This window comes from Schistocerca gregaria, chromosome 2, assembly GCF_023897955.1.
Source record: "Schistocerca gregaria isolate iqSchGreg1 chromosome 2, iqSchGreg1.2, whole genome shotgun sequence".
In the NCBI taxonomy this organism is placed as follows: domain Eukaryota; kingdom Metazoa; phylum Arthropoda; class Insecta; order Orthoptera; family Acrididae; genus Schistocerca; species Schistocerca gregaria.
In genome coordinates this window covers 380,597,956-380,618,181 of record NC_064921.1, presented here as the reverse complement: position 1 = coordinate 380,618,181, position 20,226 = coordinate 380,597,956, and the positions used below count along the sequence as shown (strand labels likewise).

The 20,226-nt window shown below is 38.6% G+C and overlaps 1 protein-coding gene across 2 annotated transcripts in view; it reads left to right on the top strand.

The window, feature by feature from the left end:
- The window catches only part of LOC126320530 (uncharacterized), a 192,843-nt gene that overhangs the window by 132,600 nt on the left and 40,017 nt on the right, over positions 1-20,226 (top strand). For both annotated transcript variants that reach the window (XM_049993999.1, XM_049994001.1), the window contains one exon: positions 9,425-9,533. In XM_049993999.1, the coding sequence (XP_049849956.1) occupies positions 9,425-9,533 (109 nt within the window). The remainder of the gene's footprint in view (positions 1-9,424; positions 9,534-20,226) is intronic.

Sequence of the window (20,226 nt, the reverse complement as noted above, 5' to 3'; positions counted from 1 at the left end):
TCCTTGGCACCACCAACAGTTCCCATGTCAATGTCTATGACATAGTTGAATTCCGGATTCAACTTATGTTGGATTTACAGTTTGAATGCACTTTTCATGTAGCTGATATGGACAGCCCAGTCCTCATGATTGACTTTCTTAAGAATTTTGCCCTCTCTCCAGACCTACATTCAGCATAATTGGTACACCATTTGAAGGATACATGTATAGCAGGCTCCTTCAGCCTTAAACTCCCTCTTCTTTGGTGAAAAGTGATTCACTGCTAGCCTCTCTCTTGACTGCTCACTCCACCAACACACTGGTAGGGCTTACTACTCAACACTCCAAGATCGACACCCAGCAGACAAGCAATTTGGAACTTCAACAGCTCATCGATGACACATTGGACAAACTGGTGCACCCTCTCCACACTATCAGCCACCTCATCAGTTTGTGGCTGACTTATGTCATGGAGATGCCCACTACAGAAGCCTTGCCCCCATTGAGGTCTCCACGTCCACAAGCTAAGGTACACTCAGGTGTGATTATGAACAGTACTTCCCACAGGACAACTACAGAGGGTCCTCCTGTGCACTACAGGGCCTCACTCCTAAGAAACTGCACCAAGCAAAAACAACTGTCGATGAAATTTTAAATGTGAGCACTGTATGCCCTTCAGAGACTAACTGGTGTTTCCCCATATAACTCATCACAAAGAAGGATGGTTCATTCCTGTGTGGTGATTGTCGGTGGTGTTTAAGTTATAGATTGTCACAAGGCATACCACCAGATCCCTATGTGCAAATATGAAATCCCTACAACAGCATAACTACACCATTTGGCTTATTCCAGTACAGAACATAGCTCAAACTTAGCAAAGGTTCCTGGACTGCTTTATTTAACTTACCTTATTGCTACACCTACCTTGACAATATCCTACTCTATTCCCCCTTGACTGAGGAACATGTAAAACTCCTAGCTCAAATTCCAACTGCAGTCACCAATAATGGTATGGCAATTAAATATGAAAAATCACAATTGAGCCACATGAGTGTTATCTTCCTTGGTCACACTGTCAATGCTGACATTTCCTGTCTGACATCTAATTACATCATGCTTACCCATGACCTCCCATTACCCACAATCTGTTGCGATTTGCGCCATTTTCTGTGAATGGTGAACTTTTTCCAGAGACATTTGCCACATGCCACTTCTCTCCATGTCTCTCTGACAGATGCTTTCCTCAGGGAAAAAATCCTCTGGGACATGTAAGGTGTTGTGGTTGGATGAAATGATCTATGTGTCTATCGCAGTTAAGACTGTGTGTCAGAACGACGTCATGCTCATGCACTCGCTGCTTGAGACACGTCTTCATCACAGCAGATACGAGTCACATGTTGGTTGGTGTACTCCTACAACAACATGTTGGCTATAATACACAAGCCCTCAGGTTCTTCTTGTGGTAACTCACTGCTCCTCAATGCAGATGGTCAGTATTTCACCATGAACTTCTTGGAGTTAACAAAGTTGTACAATACTTCCGCAAGAACATTGAAGGACATGACGTCACGATTTTTATTGACCATAAGCCTCTTGTGAACACTATTTCAAACCCCACACAGGACCTCCCCCACAGAGATTTTGACTCTTGAACCTTATTAGCAATTATACCACTGATATTTGACAGAGATCTGGGGCCAGACTATGTGGTAGCCGACTACTTGTCACGAGTGAACTCCGTTACTTCCACTTTCAACATGGATCAACTAGCTCACCTGCAAGTGGACAATACTGAAATTTCAAACCTGCAACAAGACTCTAAATCAGCGCCGACCTTGATGTCCCACTGTCTTCCTGGTTCCTTTCATACAATACTGTGTGGCATTTTGACTGATAACCTCTACTCCCTTTATTTGGCTCCTCTACAACTGATAGTTTTCTAGGCTATCCATGTTTTTGTGCACCCAGGCAGTATGGCTACAACACAGTGTGTTCTGTTTGGCCTGGCATCAAGAATGACTGCCACTCTTGGACATGTGCATGCATACCACGCCAACAGAGTAAGCCATACTCAATCATCACTGGCTTGTTCAAAATAACAAAGAGGTGCTTCCATCACGTCCACCTCAACATCGTGACCCCCCTAACCTCTTCCAATGAATTGAGATATTTCCTTTCAGTTGTTGACTGGGTGACCAGATAGGTTGAGGCCATACCTCTTTCTGGGACCACAGCAGATCCTGTCAATGCACTTACATTTCTGCATGACCTTTACCACCAACCAGGGTGCCAATCTGAGTCCCTACTCTTTGCTGTTTATGAACATTTCCTTTTGAGATGAATGTGCATTACATTATCCCCATGGCTAAGGACACTCTGCAGACAAGGGTATGGTGGTTGATGAGATGCACAATCATTGTTGTCACACAGCACTACACATTCACAGTGTGCCCCATCACTATGTATGAACACTTGCACCAGGGTGTGAGGACACAGTGCTGGTGTACACGTATTTGCGATGAGTGAGTAGACATGTGCTAGTTGTGTTTCTCTTGGGGAGCTGCCATGATGTGGCTGGCTATGAAATATTGCCAGCTGGCTCTTCTGATGCCACCCAACCAGCTCTCCACCCTACAGGACCTAACACTGGTACTGTGTGTCCTCCTGAAGCTCTCCACTGCCAGGGTGGGGGTGGGAGTTGGGACTATGTGGTGACTATCAATAGTCTACCAACCATATATGGTGACGAACACTAAGATCTTTTTACTTTAGTCTGTACTAGCACACTTGTGCTCTCATGTACACAATTTATTCATCAATAAAGTTAGTGAGTTTCTTATAGCTGAGTCAGTTCTCTCACCTCCAAAGAATAAGGGGATAAAAGCCTACAGTCATTCTTTACCAATACCTGAACTATATTAAACATGTGTCTTTCAGTGTTTAAAAATTATTTTTAATATTAGTGTCATGTCATCAGCATACTAAAATTTTCGTTCTTTCTCACCAACTTTAGTACTGAATGAAGTACAGACCCTTGAAGTGTAACATGTTTAATAGCCCTCATTTCAGATCTTCATCAAGACTCCCAGTCACACACTGTTTTCTGTGGTTTTAACCATTGCACCTCATATCCATGTATGCAATTTTTTCAGTTGTTGCTGTAAGGGTGATCGTGTCAAAATCTGAAGACAAATACAGAAACACTGCAGGTACCAAGTTTCTGTTTTGTAATGGGTCTATAGCAGATTCTGTCAGGCTCAAGTTAGCTCTTTGTGTAGTTTTCCGTTTTTTGAAACCACATTTTGTTGGAATCAGCATAGCATACTACGTTTCTCTAGGAAAGTAATTCATCTACTGTGTATTTTGGGTAACCAGATATTAAAATTACTGGTTTGACATTATTTGAGTCATGTTTGTCACGTTTCTTGTATATTGTTACTACTTCACTTATTTTAATTTTTTTGAATACATCTTCTCTGAATGAGCAGTTTGTTGATCTAAAAGTCATTCACTTGTTTCTTCATTCACATGCCATGCTTTATTAAATAATTTGATATTTAATCGTCTCCTGCAGACTTCTTGGGCTTCAATTTCTGAACTATTTTCATGGGTTCCTGTCATATTAATGGTTCCACAAACAACGAGGGTGTGGCTGCCCAAATGTTCTAGGATCCTCCAGTCCCTGATGATTTCTTTCACATCTTATATTTTGGATAGCGTCTAAGAAATTTTTCTTGAGTATATTAAAAATTTCTGTTTCATTTGTAATTAGGGTGCTATCAATTTTCATTCAGTTAATCATATTTCTGTTATTTACACTATTTTTATTATATTTTTTCAGTGTTCATTACGTCCCATGTCATTTTACTTTAATGATTTGAATTTGTTATGGCTCTTTTTATTGAAATGTCCATTGCTTCTCTTATTAATTGCCTCTACTTTTTTTAGTGTTGTTTATGTGTCCTATATTCCCTGTTTCTTTGAGATCCTCCAGTCTAGTCTGGAGTTCGGTTATTTCTTTGGCAATTCATTGCATACAGTGACCCAGCTTTTTGTGACAGATCATTTGGGAAGACAACATGAAAATGGTGCTGTAGAGTATAAAGAAATGCACCGTACTTCTCATTTGTGACTTGTGCTTGCGTCGTTTCAGTTCAATCTTCTCTCTTTGGTGTTATCTTAAAAATGTTCATTTTCTGCATATTCATAACCCTGTCTTCTCTTTTGTGTTTCTTTGTTTTTGTTTTATAGCTCCTATTTTTGTTGATATATCACATTAACTTGTGATGATCAGAGGTTGCTGTTTGCAGAGCTTTGTTTCACATTCACTTTTTTGGTACTGGTGTGTCAGTGGTGGTCTAGCTTCGATCAGCCCCTCTCATAGGTGAATTTATTACTATTTTAATATCATCCTGTAATAAGGTTTCTTTTAATTCTTGTTTTTGTTTTGATTCTTTATCTGTGTCTGTGATAATTTTGGTAGATTTTTCAGAAATGTTGCAATATGACCGCTTAGGAGAGCTATGTGTTGTTGTTGTTGTCTTCAGTCCTGAGACTGGTTTGATGCAGCTCTCCATGCTACTCTGTCCTGTGCAAGCTGCTTCATCTCCCAGTACCTACTGCAACCTACATCCTTCTGAATCTGCTTAGTGTACTCATCTCTCGGTCTCCCTCTACGATTTTTACCCTCCACGCTGCCCTCCAATGCTAAATTTGTGATCCCTTGATGCCTCAAAACATGTCCTACCAACCGATCCCTTCTTCTAGTCAAGTTGTGCCACAAACTTCTCTTCTCCCCAATCCTATTCAATACCTTCTCATTAGTTACGTGATCTATCCACCTTATCTTCAGTATTCTTCTGTAGCACCACATTTCGAAAGCTTCTATTCTCTTCTTGTCCAAACTAGTTATCGTCCATGTTTCACTTCCATGCATGGCTACACTCCAAACAAATACTTTCAGAAACGACTTCCTGATACATAAATCTATATTCGATGTTAACAAATTTCTCTTCTTCAGAAACGCTTTCCTTGCCATTGCCAGTCTACATTTTATATCCTCTCTACTTCGACCATCATCAGTTATTTTACTTCCTAAATAGCAAAACTCCTTTACTACTTTAAGTGTCTCATTTCCTAATCTAATTCCCTCAGCATCACCCGATTTAATTTGACTACATTCCATTATCCTCGTTTTGCTTTTGTTAATGTTCATCTTATATCCTCCTTTCAAGACACTGTCCATTCCGTTCAACTGCTCTTCCAAGTCCTTTGCTGTCTCTGACAGAATTACAATGTCATCGGCGAACCTCAAAGTTTTTACTTCGTCTCCATGAATTTTAATACCTACTCCAAATTTTTCTTTTGTTTCCTTTACTGCTTGCTCAATATACAGATTGAATAACATCGGGGAGAGGCTACAACCCTGTCTCACTCCTTTCCCAACCACTGCTTCCCTTTCATGCCCCTCGACTCTTATTACTGCCATCTGGTTTCTGTACAAATTATAAATAGCCTTTCGCTCCCTGTATTTTACCCCTGCCACCTTTAGAATTTGAAAGAGAGTATTCCAGTCAACATTGTCAAAAGCTTTCTCTAAGTCTACAAATGCTAGAAACGTAGGTTTGCCTTTTCTTAATCTTTCTTCTAAGATAAGTCGTAAGGTCAGTATTGCCTCACGTGTTCCAACATTTCGACGGAATCCAAACTGATCCTCCCCGAGGTCTGCATCTACCAGTTTTTCCATTCGTCTGTAAAGAATTCGCGTTAGTATTTTGCAGCCGTGGCTTATTAAACTGATAGTTCGGTAATTTTCACATCTGTCAGCACCTGCTTTCTTTGGGATTGGAATTATTATATTCTTCTTGAAGTCTGAGGGTATTTCGCCTGTCTCATACATCTTGCTCACCAGCTGGTAGAGTTTTGTCATGACTGGCTCTCCCAAGGCCGTCAGTAGTTCTAATGGAATGTTGTCTACTCCGGGGGCCTTGTTTCGACTCAGGTCTTTCAGTGCTCTGTCAAACTCTTCACGCAGTATCGTATCTCCCATTTCGTCTTCATCTACATCTTCTTCTATTTCCATAATATTGTCCTCAAGTACATCGCCCTTCTATAAACTTTCTATATACTCCTTCCACCTTTCTGCCTTCCCTTCTTTGCTTAGAACTGGGCTGCCATCTGAGCTCTTGATATTCATATACGTGGTTCTCTTCTCTCCAAAGGTCTCTTTAATTTTCCTGTAGGCAGTGTCTATCTTACCCCTAGTGAGATAAGCTTCTACATCCTTACATTTGTCCTCTAGCCATCCCTGTTTAGCCATTTTGCACTTCCTGTCGATCTCATTTTTGAGACGTTTGTATTCCTTTTTGCCTGCTTCATTTACTCCATTTTTATATTTTCTCCTTTCATCAATTAAATTCAATATTTCTTCTGTTACCCAAGGGTTTCTAGCAGCCCTCGTCTTTGTACCTACTTTATCCTCTGCTGCCTTCACTACTACATCCCTCAGAGCTACCCATTCTTCTTCTACTGTATTTCTTTCCCCTATTCCTGTCAATTGTTCCCTTATGCTCTCCCTGAAACTCTGTACAACCTCTGGTTCTTTCAGTTTATCCAGGTCCCATCTCCTTAATTTCCCACATTTTTGCAGTTTCTTCAGTTTTAATCTACAGGTCATAACCAATAGATTGTGGTCAGAGTCCACATCTGCCCCTGGAAATGTCTTACAACTTAAAACCTGGTTCCTAAATCTCTGTCTTACCATTATATAATCTATCTGATACCTTTTAGTATCTCCAGGGTTCTTCCACGTATACAACCTTCTTTCATGATTCTTAAACCAAGTGTTAGCTATGATTAAGTTGTGCTCTGTGCAAAATTCTACTAGGCGGCTTCCTCTTTCATTTCTTAGCCCCAATCCATATTCACCTACTATGTTTCCTTCTCTCCCTTTTCCTACACTCGAATTCCAATCACCCATTACTATTAAATTTTCGTCTCCCTTCACTATCTGAATAATTTCTTTTATTTCATCGTACATTTCTTCAATTTCTTCATCATCTGCAGAGCTAGTTGGCATATAAACTTGTACTACTGTAGTAGGTGTGGGCTTCGTATCTATCTTGGCCACAATAATGCGTTCACTATGCTGTTTGTAGTAGCTTACCCGCATTCCTAGTTTCCTATTCATTATTAAACCTACTCCTGCATTACCCCTATTTGATTTTGTGTTTATAACCCTGAAGTCACCTGACCAGAAGTCTTGTTCCTCCTGCCACCGAACTTCACTAATTCCCACTATATCTAACTTTAACCTATCCATTTCCCTTTTTAAATTTTCTAACCTACCTGCCCGATTAAGGGATCTGACATTCCACGCTCCGATCCGTAGAACGCCAGTTTTCTTTCTCCTGATAAGAGCTATATACATTGAAAATTCTTAGTTTTTCATTCAGCACAGTGGCCCCTTCAGTCGTTTTTATTCCTTTTCATTTAAGAGAATTAATTTGTTTATAGTTTAGTGTTCACTGTACTGAAAAAAGTGGATAATTCTTCTTATGGTTAATGCATTTTTAACCATTTAAATTTCTGCATTCTAGGGTTACAACCATTCTAATTCTGTTCTGTACCTATGTTAATTTTAGAATAAAACAGAATTTTTGTGACAGTGGTAAATTTATAATTAATAACAGTTTGCTTCACCAAAAAATAATAAAAATATCAATTTAAAAACAAAATATCTTTTTTAAATGCATGGGTGTGATAAGTGGCCAGATATGTGTTTAACATAATGACTTACAGAAGAATGTATAGAAACCCAAACACCACAGCCATTTTTGTACCTTGTCCAACCCAATCATCATATTAATGCAGATATGAGTTCTGTGACTGTTGTTGCTCACTGTTGTGTCTATGAGGTGTATGACACTTTGATAAAGGATGTATTTCACAAATTATTTGTGATACTCTGTAACTACCAGTGTTAACCTTCTCTGTATATGATAGTTATGCTGCCGGGAAACTTGTATTTCACACTCTGACAGCTATTCCATACTCTAAATCTGACAGTTGTATAGGCATCCACAAGAATTGGAATCTGGGGTACAGAGTTTTTATTCATTGTAGAAATCTGATATGCTTCTAGAAGTGAGTGGATAACAATCAGTTTTATTGGATATAGTAATTTTTCGTGGCAACTTTGAATGTAGTTCTTGTGGACATATCAAAAATTGACCACGCCACTAATATAAAAAATAAAAATTTAGTTTGTTGCCCCCTCTGGATAAATTTCTGCAAATGCTTATAGTCTCAGATATCACCTAATGTGATACCAGAAATGTCGTTAAGCACAACTAGTTAATTACCACTGGAAGCACAACTATGGCTACTGCAAGCAGGATTCCACCAACAAAATCCTTCTTATCCTGCTGAATATAGTTAGAAAAATGGAGACTTATAAAACATATGTTCCACATTTGTTTAGTGGTAATGTCCTTTTTGTATCAAAATGACCAGAATGTCCAACAAGAATTATATTTCAGCAAGTGACATTTTTGGTGTAATTAGAAGTCCTTATGAATTGTTTGCTTTTTTGTTCATCAGCATACCTAACGATGTTAACTTGGTCACTTATTAAAATACTTTTGCTATTGGACACAGAGACTTGACTGTAAACCCAATAATTATTCTCTTATTGTCAATGCTGGGAGCAATTGATAGGTGTGGATCCTGTATTCAGTTCTGTGTGGGTGGAGTTACTGTCACATTCTTTTATTGTTCATCCTCCCCCACCCCTCCCACCATTCCCACCTCATATGTAACTCATAATCCCTGTCCACAGTTCAACATGCCGCAGGTGCCAAGGGCTTCAATAGTAATAAAATTCATAACATGTTTTAATAAAGTCATAATAATTTGTTTATATCAGTTGTTGGTAAAATGTATTTACTTACTTACTGGGGGATGGAGGAGGGAGGGAGAGAATCATGAACCCCTATGCCTATCTCTTGGACCCAAGCCTATGAACTGAAGAGTCACTATAGAATTAGCTATGGCAAGCACAGAATGAGGAATAGCTGTTGGCTTCTGGTAGCATCATGGTGGTGGATATGCTATGAATTGGTCTGATTTGTTGTTCCAATGAAGTGATTTATGGCTGCAAATAGTCTGCTCCTAAAATATTTTCCCACTGCACAATTTAGAGACATCAGTCCCATGCATCCACCTTGTAAGCAAAAGTTGATCTACCATAGCACATGCTGCAGTTTTCACAAACAGCTCTGTGTATCTGAATCTGTTCTGTAAAATAACTTACTATTCATTATATTAAAATCTTAAAATAATATTCAGCTCCAAAAGGAGAAGAAATAATGGAATACCACAATTACAGAGATGAATAAAGCAAGTTATTAGTTTTTGCAGTACAATATTTCACTTTGTGTTATAGTTAGAAGCACCTAGAAATGGGACATGTACTGTGGATCAGTTCACAGTCAGTGGTCAGAACAGAAACAGCATCATTCCAGTCCTGTGTGGGAATAATACTGGCAACCACAGTAAGTATTCTGAGTTTTTGTCATATTTTTGTGATTTAAGTAAGTTATGGAACCTATGTCCAGTGACTCAAATGTTTCTGATTTTTATTTATTTCTTATTAGTCTTTCTTGGATGTGTTACAAATGATGTGAAATTCACCAGTGCTGTTCATTACAATGAAAATTAATTCTCATGTCTCAAGTACTGATTCAGCTTTATGGCCTAGACACAGGATAATTTGAATGAAAACAATCTACGAAGTTAATTATTTCAATACATTTTACATTGTAAATGTGACTTCTGAAATTTTCCCGGCATATTTGTTCTTCTAATAATTTCCGGGTATGCAGCCGGATCCCGTCGACATTCTGCCACGATATTTCGGCCCAGAGACGTCCGGCCATCATCAGGTGAGTACACAACTACTGAAGAGCCCAGGTGCAGTCGCGGTATTTATACCGCGACTGCACCTGGGCTCTTCAGTAGTTGTGTACTCACCTGATGATGGCCGGACGTCTCTGGGCCGAAATATCGTGGCAGAATGTCGACAGGATCTGGCTGCATACCCGGAAATTATTAGAAGTACATTGTAAATTACAATAAATCTTTTTCCTTGCTGTATTTTTTAATCAAAATGAGAAGTCATTAAAATCATGAAAGTAATGCTTGTTGATTGTCATTAGATATTAATTTTGTATGATTTCAATGCTAATGTGATCCATTTGTACACTGCTATGAACTGAATAGATTTGAAACTTTTTTGTGGCATATCATTAGTTACAGAGGATAATGACATCACTGCTTCTTTAATGTACACATCTGAGCAAGTTGGCATGATGATTAAGACACTGGCTCCACATTTGGGAAGGGCATGGTTCAAATTCCTGTCTGACCACTTTCATTTAGATTTTCTGTGGTTTCATTACATGAAGCACATGCCAGGATGGTTTCTTTCAGTGGGGCTAAGCCCCACCATTCTTGTCTCATCTGATCTTGTGCTCCTTGTTATCAACAGAAATTGCATAATACAAGTTAAGATACATATACTACAGTGATCTGTCCCAGGTCCTTTCCTTTCTGAATAGTTATTAACAACTTTCCACCATTAATTAGATTCTATATATCATTATACATTAACAACACAACTTCTCTTCAAAAAATACTATCACTTAAGTACCTATTTGGTTAAGAATAAATGGATTCCTGCTAAATGAGAACAAAACCCAACAAATGAGTTTTACTGTAAAAGACAAGCTACCTCCAGATTATCCTAATTTCATTTAGTTCTTGCTTATATATTAAGATGGTAAACATCTTGGGGTCAACCAGTGGCAGCCACAGGTTTTCTTGTCAGTAGGGGCAAAACATTTTTCCCATAAATGTGGTTTAGAAATTTTGAGGACATTGTTATTTGCTCATCATATGTATATGGAATGTGCTATTGATGTGCGGTTTTCACAGAATGGATTGGTAATCAGGGGCACATATTGTTAGCCAATCAATAAATTGTAATAACACTTAGAAAGTTTATTTTTTTTCAAACATACACATTTTTAAATGTAACAATGCCTCTTAATATTAGCTAACTTAAAGCAGGGTAAAGTAAAGTGTCAGAGTTTGTTGCAGGATTCTAGTGCGAGTCATTTACAAGACATCATATTTTGAAAAATTCCCACACTGACACTTGTACAATGACTGTGGTATCTCACACTACAGAAAAACACAAGCCCATACACTAGTTATGCGGATTCTGACCAGTAACAAGAAACTGACTATCACAGGTTGTGTTCAACTGGTATGGAACAACTGCTGCAAATGTGCTAGCATTTCAGTGGAGATGTCCAAGAAGGTTCCCATAATACATCATTGCATATCATATGGTGTAGCTGCTCTGGCCTTATAGATAGTGTCTTTCAGCTTTCCCCACAGAAAAAAACTACAGGCTTCAAATTCGGGGAATGGGCTAGCCAAGCTACAGGTCCTCTGCATCCAGTCCAGTGATTTGGAAATGATTTCTGAAGTCATGCTGTAGTACTTTGTGCTCTGTGGGATGGACAGTCATCATGTTGGTACTACAGGTTCCTCCTCATCAGCAGAGGAATGTTTTTCTAGCATCCATGGAAGATGATCTATTAGGAGACTGCAATAATTGTGCACATTCTGTATTCCACTTATGAAAAACAGGCCTATGAACTGATTCAGTATCCCACACCACACCTTTATGCTCTGTAAATGCTGATGTTCCACAAGCCAACAGGGATTGTCATCAGACCAATAGTGCATGTATTGATGGTTTACCTGCCGATAATTGGTAAATGTGGCTTTATCGCTAAACAAGATACATGATACATCTGGAGTATCCAGTCTTAATGTCCTTCTACAGAACTTAAAACAATTCTCATAATCATTTCCATGCAGTTGTTAATGGAGAGGGATGTAGTTGGGGTGGAACATATGTTGATGGAGAATGCATTGTATTGTATTGTATCTTTATTGATCCACTCAGTCATTCAATGTATAGAAATGTACACAATGTGGGAGAAGTCAAGCAGATGATGAAAAACAAATATACATACAACATTGTTACATATAGCATACATCACACAGAATATATATTACACATAGATTCTTACTCAATTATTCAATACACAGAAGTGTACAACATAACAAAGAACATATATATACACATAACACTGCTTCATTTACTATACATCACATTGGTTTATAGATCACACTGAAGAAAGTCTTACATACTGTAGAAGCAAAGCTTTGTTAACAGTACCGTTAAAGTTTTTTTTAAATTTAGTTGGTTCATGAATAATTTCTGTTTCTTCAGAAAAATGGTTATAAAGTTTGATTCCCACACACTTATCACTCTCACTAAACAGATTAGTTGAATGGGGAACTAACCTTAACAATCTCTTTGACCTTGTATCATGTTGGTGACTATTCAGGTTCCAGTCCAATCCACTGATTTTTTATTTAGTAAAGCAGAGTTGTTCAAAAATGTATTGTCTAGGGAGAGGCAGTATGTTTAATTTTTCAAAGAGTGGTTTACATGTTTGTCTTTGATGCTTGTACAGGATTGTTGTAACTGCTTTTTTTGCAGTTTGAATAATTTCTCTGACTTGGCACTGTGACCCCAAAAATAGTTCCATAATTTAGTACCAAATGGAAAAGAGTTTGAGTGAGACATACAAGTCAATGTGCTGGAGTTTAGCTCATCTGTCACCGAGTGGAGCATAAAAGGGACTTTACTTAGCCTGGAAGTAATCACATGAATGTGGTTTTTCCATGTAAGTGTGTCCATGATGTGGATCCCTAAGAATTTTGTCTCACTGGCAAATTCAGTATTGCTGTCACTTAATGTTACTGTTGGACATGGGGAGTTGTTTTGAGTTGTGTGAAAGGCTAGGCACATTGTCTTTTTTGTATTGATGAGCACTCTGTTTCATGCTAGCCATTAGTCTATTTGAACTAAATTTCTGTTGATAGCTGGCTGGAAAGATTCAGCTGAGATAAGGATATTAGTGTTGTCAGTGAACAAAAATCTGTTACTAGTGGGTAGGATGGAGGGGAGGTCATTTAGATAAAGAAGAAATAACAAAGGATCTAAAACTGAGTCTGTGGCATGCCATGTTTTATGATTTGTGCAAATGAGTGCACCACATTTTGGATATCTGACTGATTCACTATATTTATATGAACATACTGAGTTCAGTCTTTAAAATAACTACTGATCCAGCTACAAGTAGTTCCCCTTATCTCTTATCAATCTACTTTTGCAAAATTATGTCATGCTTCACCATGTCAAAAACCTTTGTGAGGTCAAGAAAGACCCAATTGTAGAGTAGAATCAAAGAATTCATATATTGCATCAGTAGTTGTTTTATTTTCTTGGAAAGAATACTGAGCAGGAGAGAGAATGTTATTTTTCTAAGAAATGAATGAGTTTAGTTGGGTTGTTTGGGGAAGGAGACCAGACAGCGAGGTCATTGGTCTCATCACATTAGGGATGGACAGGGAACAAAGTCAGCCATGCCCTTTCAAAGGAACCATCCCAGTATTTGCCTGGAGCAATTTAGGGAAATCATGGAAAACCTAAATCAGGATGGCCGGATGTGGAATTGAACTGTCGTCCATCAAAATGTGAGTCCAGTGTGTCACTTTAGTCTGGCAGCCACTGCATACTCAAATATTTTACTGAATACTGAGAGCACTGCAACTGGATGGCAATTGCCAGGATCTTCTTTATGTCCTGTTTTACGTATGGGTATTAGTTTTGCCATTTTAAGTTATCTTGGAAATATTGCATCAGAAAAAGAAGCATGTATTATGTGGGACAGTGGTTTACTAATAAGTTTACTGCCTTTATGAAGAAGGAAGCAGGGGATACTGATGATATTTTCTTTATTTTACTACTGGTTATCTTTTCTATCTCTGCTACTGATGCAGGTGTTAAGAAATTGAGGACTGACTGAGGGATAAATTACATTTTAGATCTCTGTTAGTTTTTCTATGGCTTCAATAAAGTATGAGTTGAATTCCTGAGCTACTTCCTCTTGTCAGTAATTAATGTTGAATTTACTTTAAGTTTAATGTTACTTACACGTTTCCTATTTCTACCTATTTTGCACTGATTATTTCTGATATGCATTTGCTTTCATTATACAAAGACTTCAGAAGAAAGTCATCTTATAGTTTTTTAGTAGCACTCACCACATTCCTAAATATTCTTTTGTATTCAGTGAAGTATTTCTTGAATTGTTCAATGTTACCAAGGTTAGTCTTGCTGAAGGAGAAAAGCCCTCTCTTTCTCTTTGCTTATGTTGTGACACCTATTGCAATCCAGTTGGAGGATGCTCTATTGTTACATATGGTTTTTCGTTTGAAAGGGAAATGGCAGTTGAAATAGTAACAGAAAATGTTTAGAAAAGTTTCAAACTTTTCATCTACTGTTCGAGAGGGGTATATGGTCTCCCAGATTTCTCCTGCAAGTGGGACAGGAAACTGCGTACTTTGCACAGAAACTTCTGCATTGTATTGTCACTGACGTTTACATTCCAGAAAGACTGTCTGTGTAATCAGTGCAGTATGGTCAAAAAATCCCAGATTTATAGATCTAACAGAACAATCAATGTTGCTAACCACTTGGTCAAGAGCACTTACAGTTTGGCTCTTTATCCTATTTAGGGATGTACCCTTCATATCAAGGAACCAACAGTTCACAAAGTTTTTAAAGTCAGACTTACCATCGCCTTCTGCGAGGAAACTGATGTTGAAGTCACATCAGATTATCACCCTTGATGGTTTTCGTTTCATCACTTTTTCTAATACTGGTGAAAAATTTCTGTAAAAGGAGTGAAAGCTGCATGAAGAAGATCTATAAACAGATGTTACATGAACATTAATATCTTTGATTTCAATCACACACAATTCTATGTCTTTTTGAAGAGAGTAGGAGTTGTGTATGGCCAGGGGTTAGCTGCAGCACTGTCTTTTACAAATATGCAACTTCCTCCACCTCTGAAGTTTCTTTTTGGAAAATGGTGCACTTGTCTGAATTATGGTAAGACAACTGATTCTATTTCAAGGGACTTCATAAAGTCTTCAGTCACACATAGTATTTGGGCAGCTGATACTTCACTGTTGATGCTTGTTAAAAGTTCTAACTCATTTAGCTTATTCTTAAATCCCTGCACATTATGAAAATAGATGTTTGGGACAGAATTAGGATTTATATTAGTCAATACATTTCCATGACTAGATTCTGGCATTGTTTCATTAGTTAAAATTTATTGTCCAAATTTATGTATAGCATTGTATTAGACTGCTCCTTAACTGAATTTGTCATGTTGGTTCTTTTTAGGGGGAGATAGAAAAAAATCCTTCTTTTTTTGTTACAGTCCAACTTGGCCTTAAGTTGACATTAACTGTGGTTGTTGTTCTTGGTGCCACTGCTGTTGTTATTACCTCTGCTGTTGGAGTCATTAGTGCTGATAGTATCAATGCTGGTTCTGCTGCTGTTGCTGGCACTTCTACTGACTCTGAAGCTGTTACAGTCGTTGACTGAGATGTTGGAGTCATTACTGCTGGCGCTGTTACTGCAGTAATTGCAGAAAATTCCACTTTTATTTCCTTTCTGGTTTGGTTTCTTTTGTGGTAGTGTTTCTGTTGCTCCTCTCGATGGTACCTCTTCAAAATCATGTTTCTGTGCAGAAACCACTTCTGCATAGGAGAGAGTCAATGAAGAAGCAGTCCTGTTTGAGTTGTTTGATTCTGTTGCTGCTTCCCATGCTGTCCTACGTAGCAATATACCTGCTGATGATTCTCTGTCTACTTGTGGTTGTGTTGCTGTTATAGACTCGTCAGCTCTTCTCTGATGTTTTTCTGCAGAGGGTAGGTTAGGCTTGACATGTTATTAATGCTGGTCTGTTGGACCATGCAAACAATGCATACTGTAAATTTCTGTAAAGTTTATCTTTTCCTTTAAACACTAAGTGTAGCCCATGATTTATGTAGTCATTTTATCTGAGGAAGACATTTATGTCCACTGCAGTAGCATGGTTATAGCATGACACAGTGCTCATTATATAGCTGTTAATTAGTGCAAAAAAGAAAGTGACACTTGCCTGACTCATGCCAGTTCCTCATGTGAAGTAGATAAATAACTGAAGATTGGTTGTGTCTATTGGGATATCTTTCTGCATACACCATACGAGAACAAACTGCATCCTTCCAACACTGTTGGTACATCATGAGCATCTTGACTTTTTGTGCATTAGTAAATCCCATCATCCACTAACAAACTACTGCTTGGACTATCATACACTAACTGGCTAGCAAGTCTCAGTGAGCTCAGGGAACACATAACCACACTGTAAGCAAATGTAACAGTGTCATACCAAGCAACTACACAGGTCAAATGGCACAAACAAATGTTGGTGTTTCAAAATACAATATCTCATAAATGACTCACACTAGAATTCTACAAAAATACACTGCTGACATTATAATTTGCTCTTTTTTTAGACCACTAATGTCAATAGGCACTGATCCATTTAAAAAAGTGTATGTTTGTGCAAAAACATATTTTGCAATCTGTTTATTGGCCAACAATATTAGTCTCGGACTAACAATCCATTCTGTGAAATCCATACATCAACAGTGTTTTCCATTTCCGTAACATTGTGGTGCAAGTGATGTGTTTATGATGCCACTTACATTATTTTCTACTGGTCTCATCATAAGCCATATTTCCTCAATAAATTCTTGGCATAAGAAATTGTTTGAGCAAGCGTGCTGACATGTTTATTTTGCATAATATTCACCTCTCAGGCAACTGACAATTCGGACAAACAGTTCATACATTCATCTCCATAAAGTTGGTAAAAGTTACTTTCAGTGAAAGCTTTGTTGAACACATCTAACAATAGTGTTCTATAGTTACATTTTGTAGTAGCTGCAAATGATTGTTTCAAGTGATATAACCCAATTTTGGGGTATGAAGACAAGATATAAAAGCTGAAAGAACTATGAAGTGTAGCATTATGGTGAGCATTACACACCCTGTACTTCATTATGGTTGCTGAGTCGCCCACATTCTACCATTTCTCCAGTGATACAAGATGCTGGCAATCAATTTTTATCTTTCCTGTCTTATGTCTCAAAACCAGCATATCAGGAATCTTGGGATATACAACAGGAATGAAGCCTGGAAACACAGAGAGCCCTTGTGGCTGCTAAGGGATTGAGAACACACATTGTCAAGTCATTACCATTTCAACCTATCACACCCATCAATGCCTTGATAATCATCAGTCATTGAAATATGCTATCAACATAAAATGCCAATTATTATTATATCATATTGATCAGTGCCTGGATTTTTATGCGATATCCTGGCATTCAATACTGCCATTTGGCAGTAACCATTTGGAGTTTAAATTTAATTTTTAAGGATGATATTATGGGTGACAAATGTACACAGTATGCACTCTAATGACTCCTTCTTTATTTACCATAATTTACTTCCGAACAAAAGAGCACAATACAGGCACATTTTCCTAGCTAGACCATAGTACAAAGAAAAGACAAAAGATATAACACACAATATAATGTTCAACTTCTTGGTCATTGATTATTGCACTTGCCATATCAGCCTCCCCCCCACCCCACCCCCACCACCACCATCACCACCATTTTGGAAAGCTATGCTCAAACAAAAAAGACACTGTCACTCTGGAAACCTGGAGCTCCCCAGACCTCAGGGTAGATGCATTTTTATGTATCTGCTGGAACGGGTCTGAGGTGCTGGAGAAAGGCTGAAGAGGACTGGCCAGGTGGGGGGGACCGTCGTAAATTTGTAAATGCTGGTTTCTGTTGGTCAACTGAGACTGTGACATGTTTTCCATTTTATCGACTATGGAGGTCTTGGTGTTAGGAGAAACCACAATGAATGGTCCTAAATAAATAGGAGTCAAGGGGGGCCTGATGGTGTCATCCCTAATGCATATCTGAGGTCAAGTAAAGAGGTCTTCGGGGAAAAAGAATGGTCAAGAACCATGTCACAATAGGGGAGGAGGATGTGGTAAGTGCATTGCAAGCTGCAGCTGATGTAGAGATTGGCTGTCATTGCCCATTCCCCAATCACTGAAAGGGGATGAAGCTAAAAATTCTCTGGGTACCTTCAATGCTTTGCTGTAGACTAATTGCACTGAAGAACACCTGATATCCCCCTTGAACACACTATGGAGTCCCAACATAACCGTACGCAAGATAATAGTCTGCACCCCGGGCCCTTCAGAGTATGTGCATGTTTTCTGCCATCCAGTTGCTGCAAGGATGGTGGTTCATAGTTAGCAGTTGTTTGCAACCTGTCATATGTAGCAGTTCATTAAGTAATTGGGAATCAAATATTGACACTCTCTGTTAAGAAGTTACTGCTGTAGGAATATAAAACCAAGCAAACCATTTGGAGATGATTGCTCAGCAACTCCATGCAGAAAAGTCAGTCACAGGAAACACCTCTGGCCACCTGGTAAACCTTTCAATTAAGATGACAAAATGACGAAACTCCTTCGAGCAAGGATGGAGTCCTACGATGTCAACATGAGTGTGTGCAAAACGACCTCTAGGAGTGGGGAATGTGTTGATAGGAGAGATTGTGTGGTGACCAATTTTATTTTTTGGCATGATACGCAATTATGTTTCCAGCTCCATCAGTCTTTCTGCATTCCTCACCACACCACTTTGGAGGCAGCGGAAATGCTGATGTAGGGATATGATAAGGCATGCAAAACATCAAAGATAGTGTGCGACCAACGTAATGGAGTAAACAGGAGCAAAACTTTCTGAGATGTGTGACACCATAGGTGGGTCTGGAAACTGACACATATTCAAGTTTCACACTAGTGAATGAAAGATTGAGCTTACGCTCTTGTAAAGAAGCACCAGAATCTTGGTCTTTTGGGATATCTGTCTAATCAATACACGTCAAAGATGCACAATTGTCTGATTGTCTGATAAGCAATCTTCAACAGTGTTGTCAGACCCAGATTGTGGTTGACATCAATAGAGTATTGCACAATAAATTCCACAAAACAGATTTGATGTTGGGAGTTCAATTCAGATACCCACTGAGAAAATGAAATTAATGGTTTGTGATCTGTATAAATTTTGTGTTACAGATGTTCCAGGTACTGTCAAAAATGTCTGATAGTGAGATATATATCAAAGAGCACTCTATCAAATGCACTCCAGTTCTTTCGCTGTGTAGACAGACCTGCCACCCTCTTTATGCTAATTGCTGGAGCACTGCTCCCACAGCCAACTGGCTGGCATCAGCCAAAAAAGCCATCTGTGCACTGGAAATGGGGTGGACCAATAAGACAGCCTTTGTTAAAGACAATTTCATGGGCTTGAAAGTCTTCCTTGGCCAGACCTGTCCAGGGACGTTTCTTACACCATAAGTGTGTTTGCCCTCTAGCAGGTCATTGATAGGTTCTATAATTTCTGCAAATTTTTGCAGCTGTTGCTGGTAATAATTGGCTGTATCTACAAACCTGCATAACTTTTTGAATGTGATGGGAAGGGTCATCTGCAAAATATGTGAGACCCTCTGAGAAGTAGGAGGAATACCATCTCTTGGTACAAGGTAACCCAGGAATTGTACTTTATTCTTAGCAAAGATGCATTTGTCCTTGTTACTTTTGACACTATATGTTCCAAGATGAGAGAAAACATCATTCAAATGGGAACATGGTCATTCATATTATCAGAAAAAAACACCACATCATCCACATAACAAAAAAGTGTGGCTTAAACTATGTAGAATCTTGTCTATAAGACACTGACATGCCTGAGCGTGCTACAAAAGGCATAGCTTTGGGTTGAAATAGCCTAAAAGGTGTCATGATGATGGTTTTGTGCTTGTCCGTCTCTGCCATAGGAATTTGTGCAAAAGCCTTAGTGCAATCTATGATGCTGAATTAAGAGGCATCTTCTAAACTGCTTGTGAAATCCAACATGTTTAGTATCGTGTACTGGTCTGGCATAGTGCCGGAGATCAGTCAGTCCCCTATATACACCACACAAACACCAAGAATTATCCTTTTTGAGAAATATTTCTAAGGGAACAGCCCATGCACTGCTAGAGCAAGACTGTTTTCTGTCTGTTAGCACTGCTTTAAAAGCGGCTTTAGTCACCTTTAA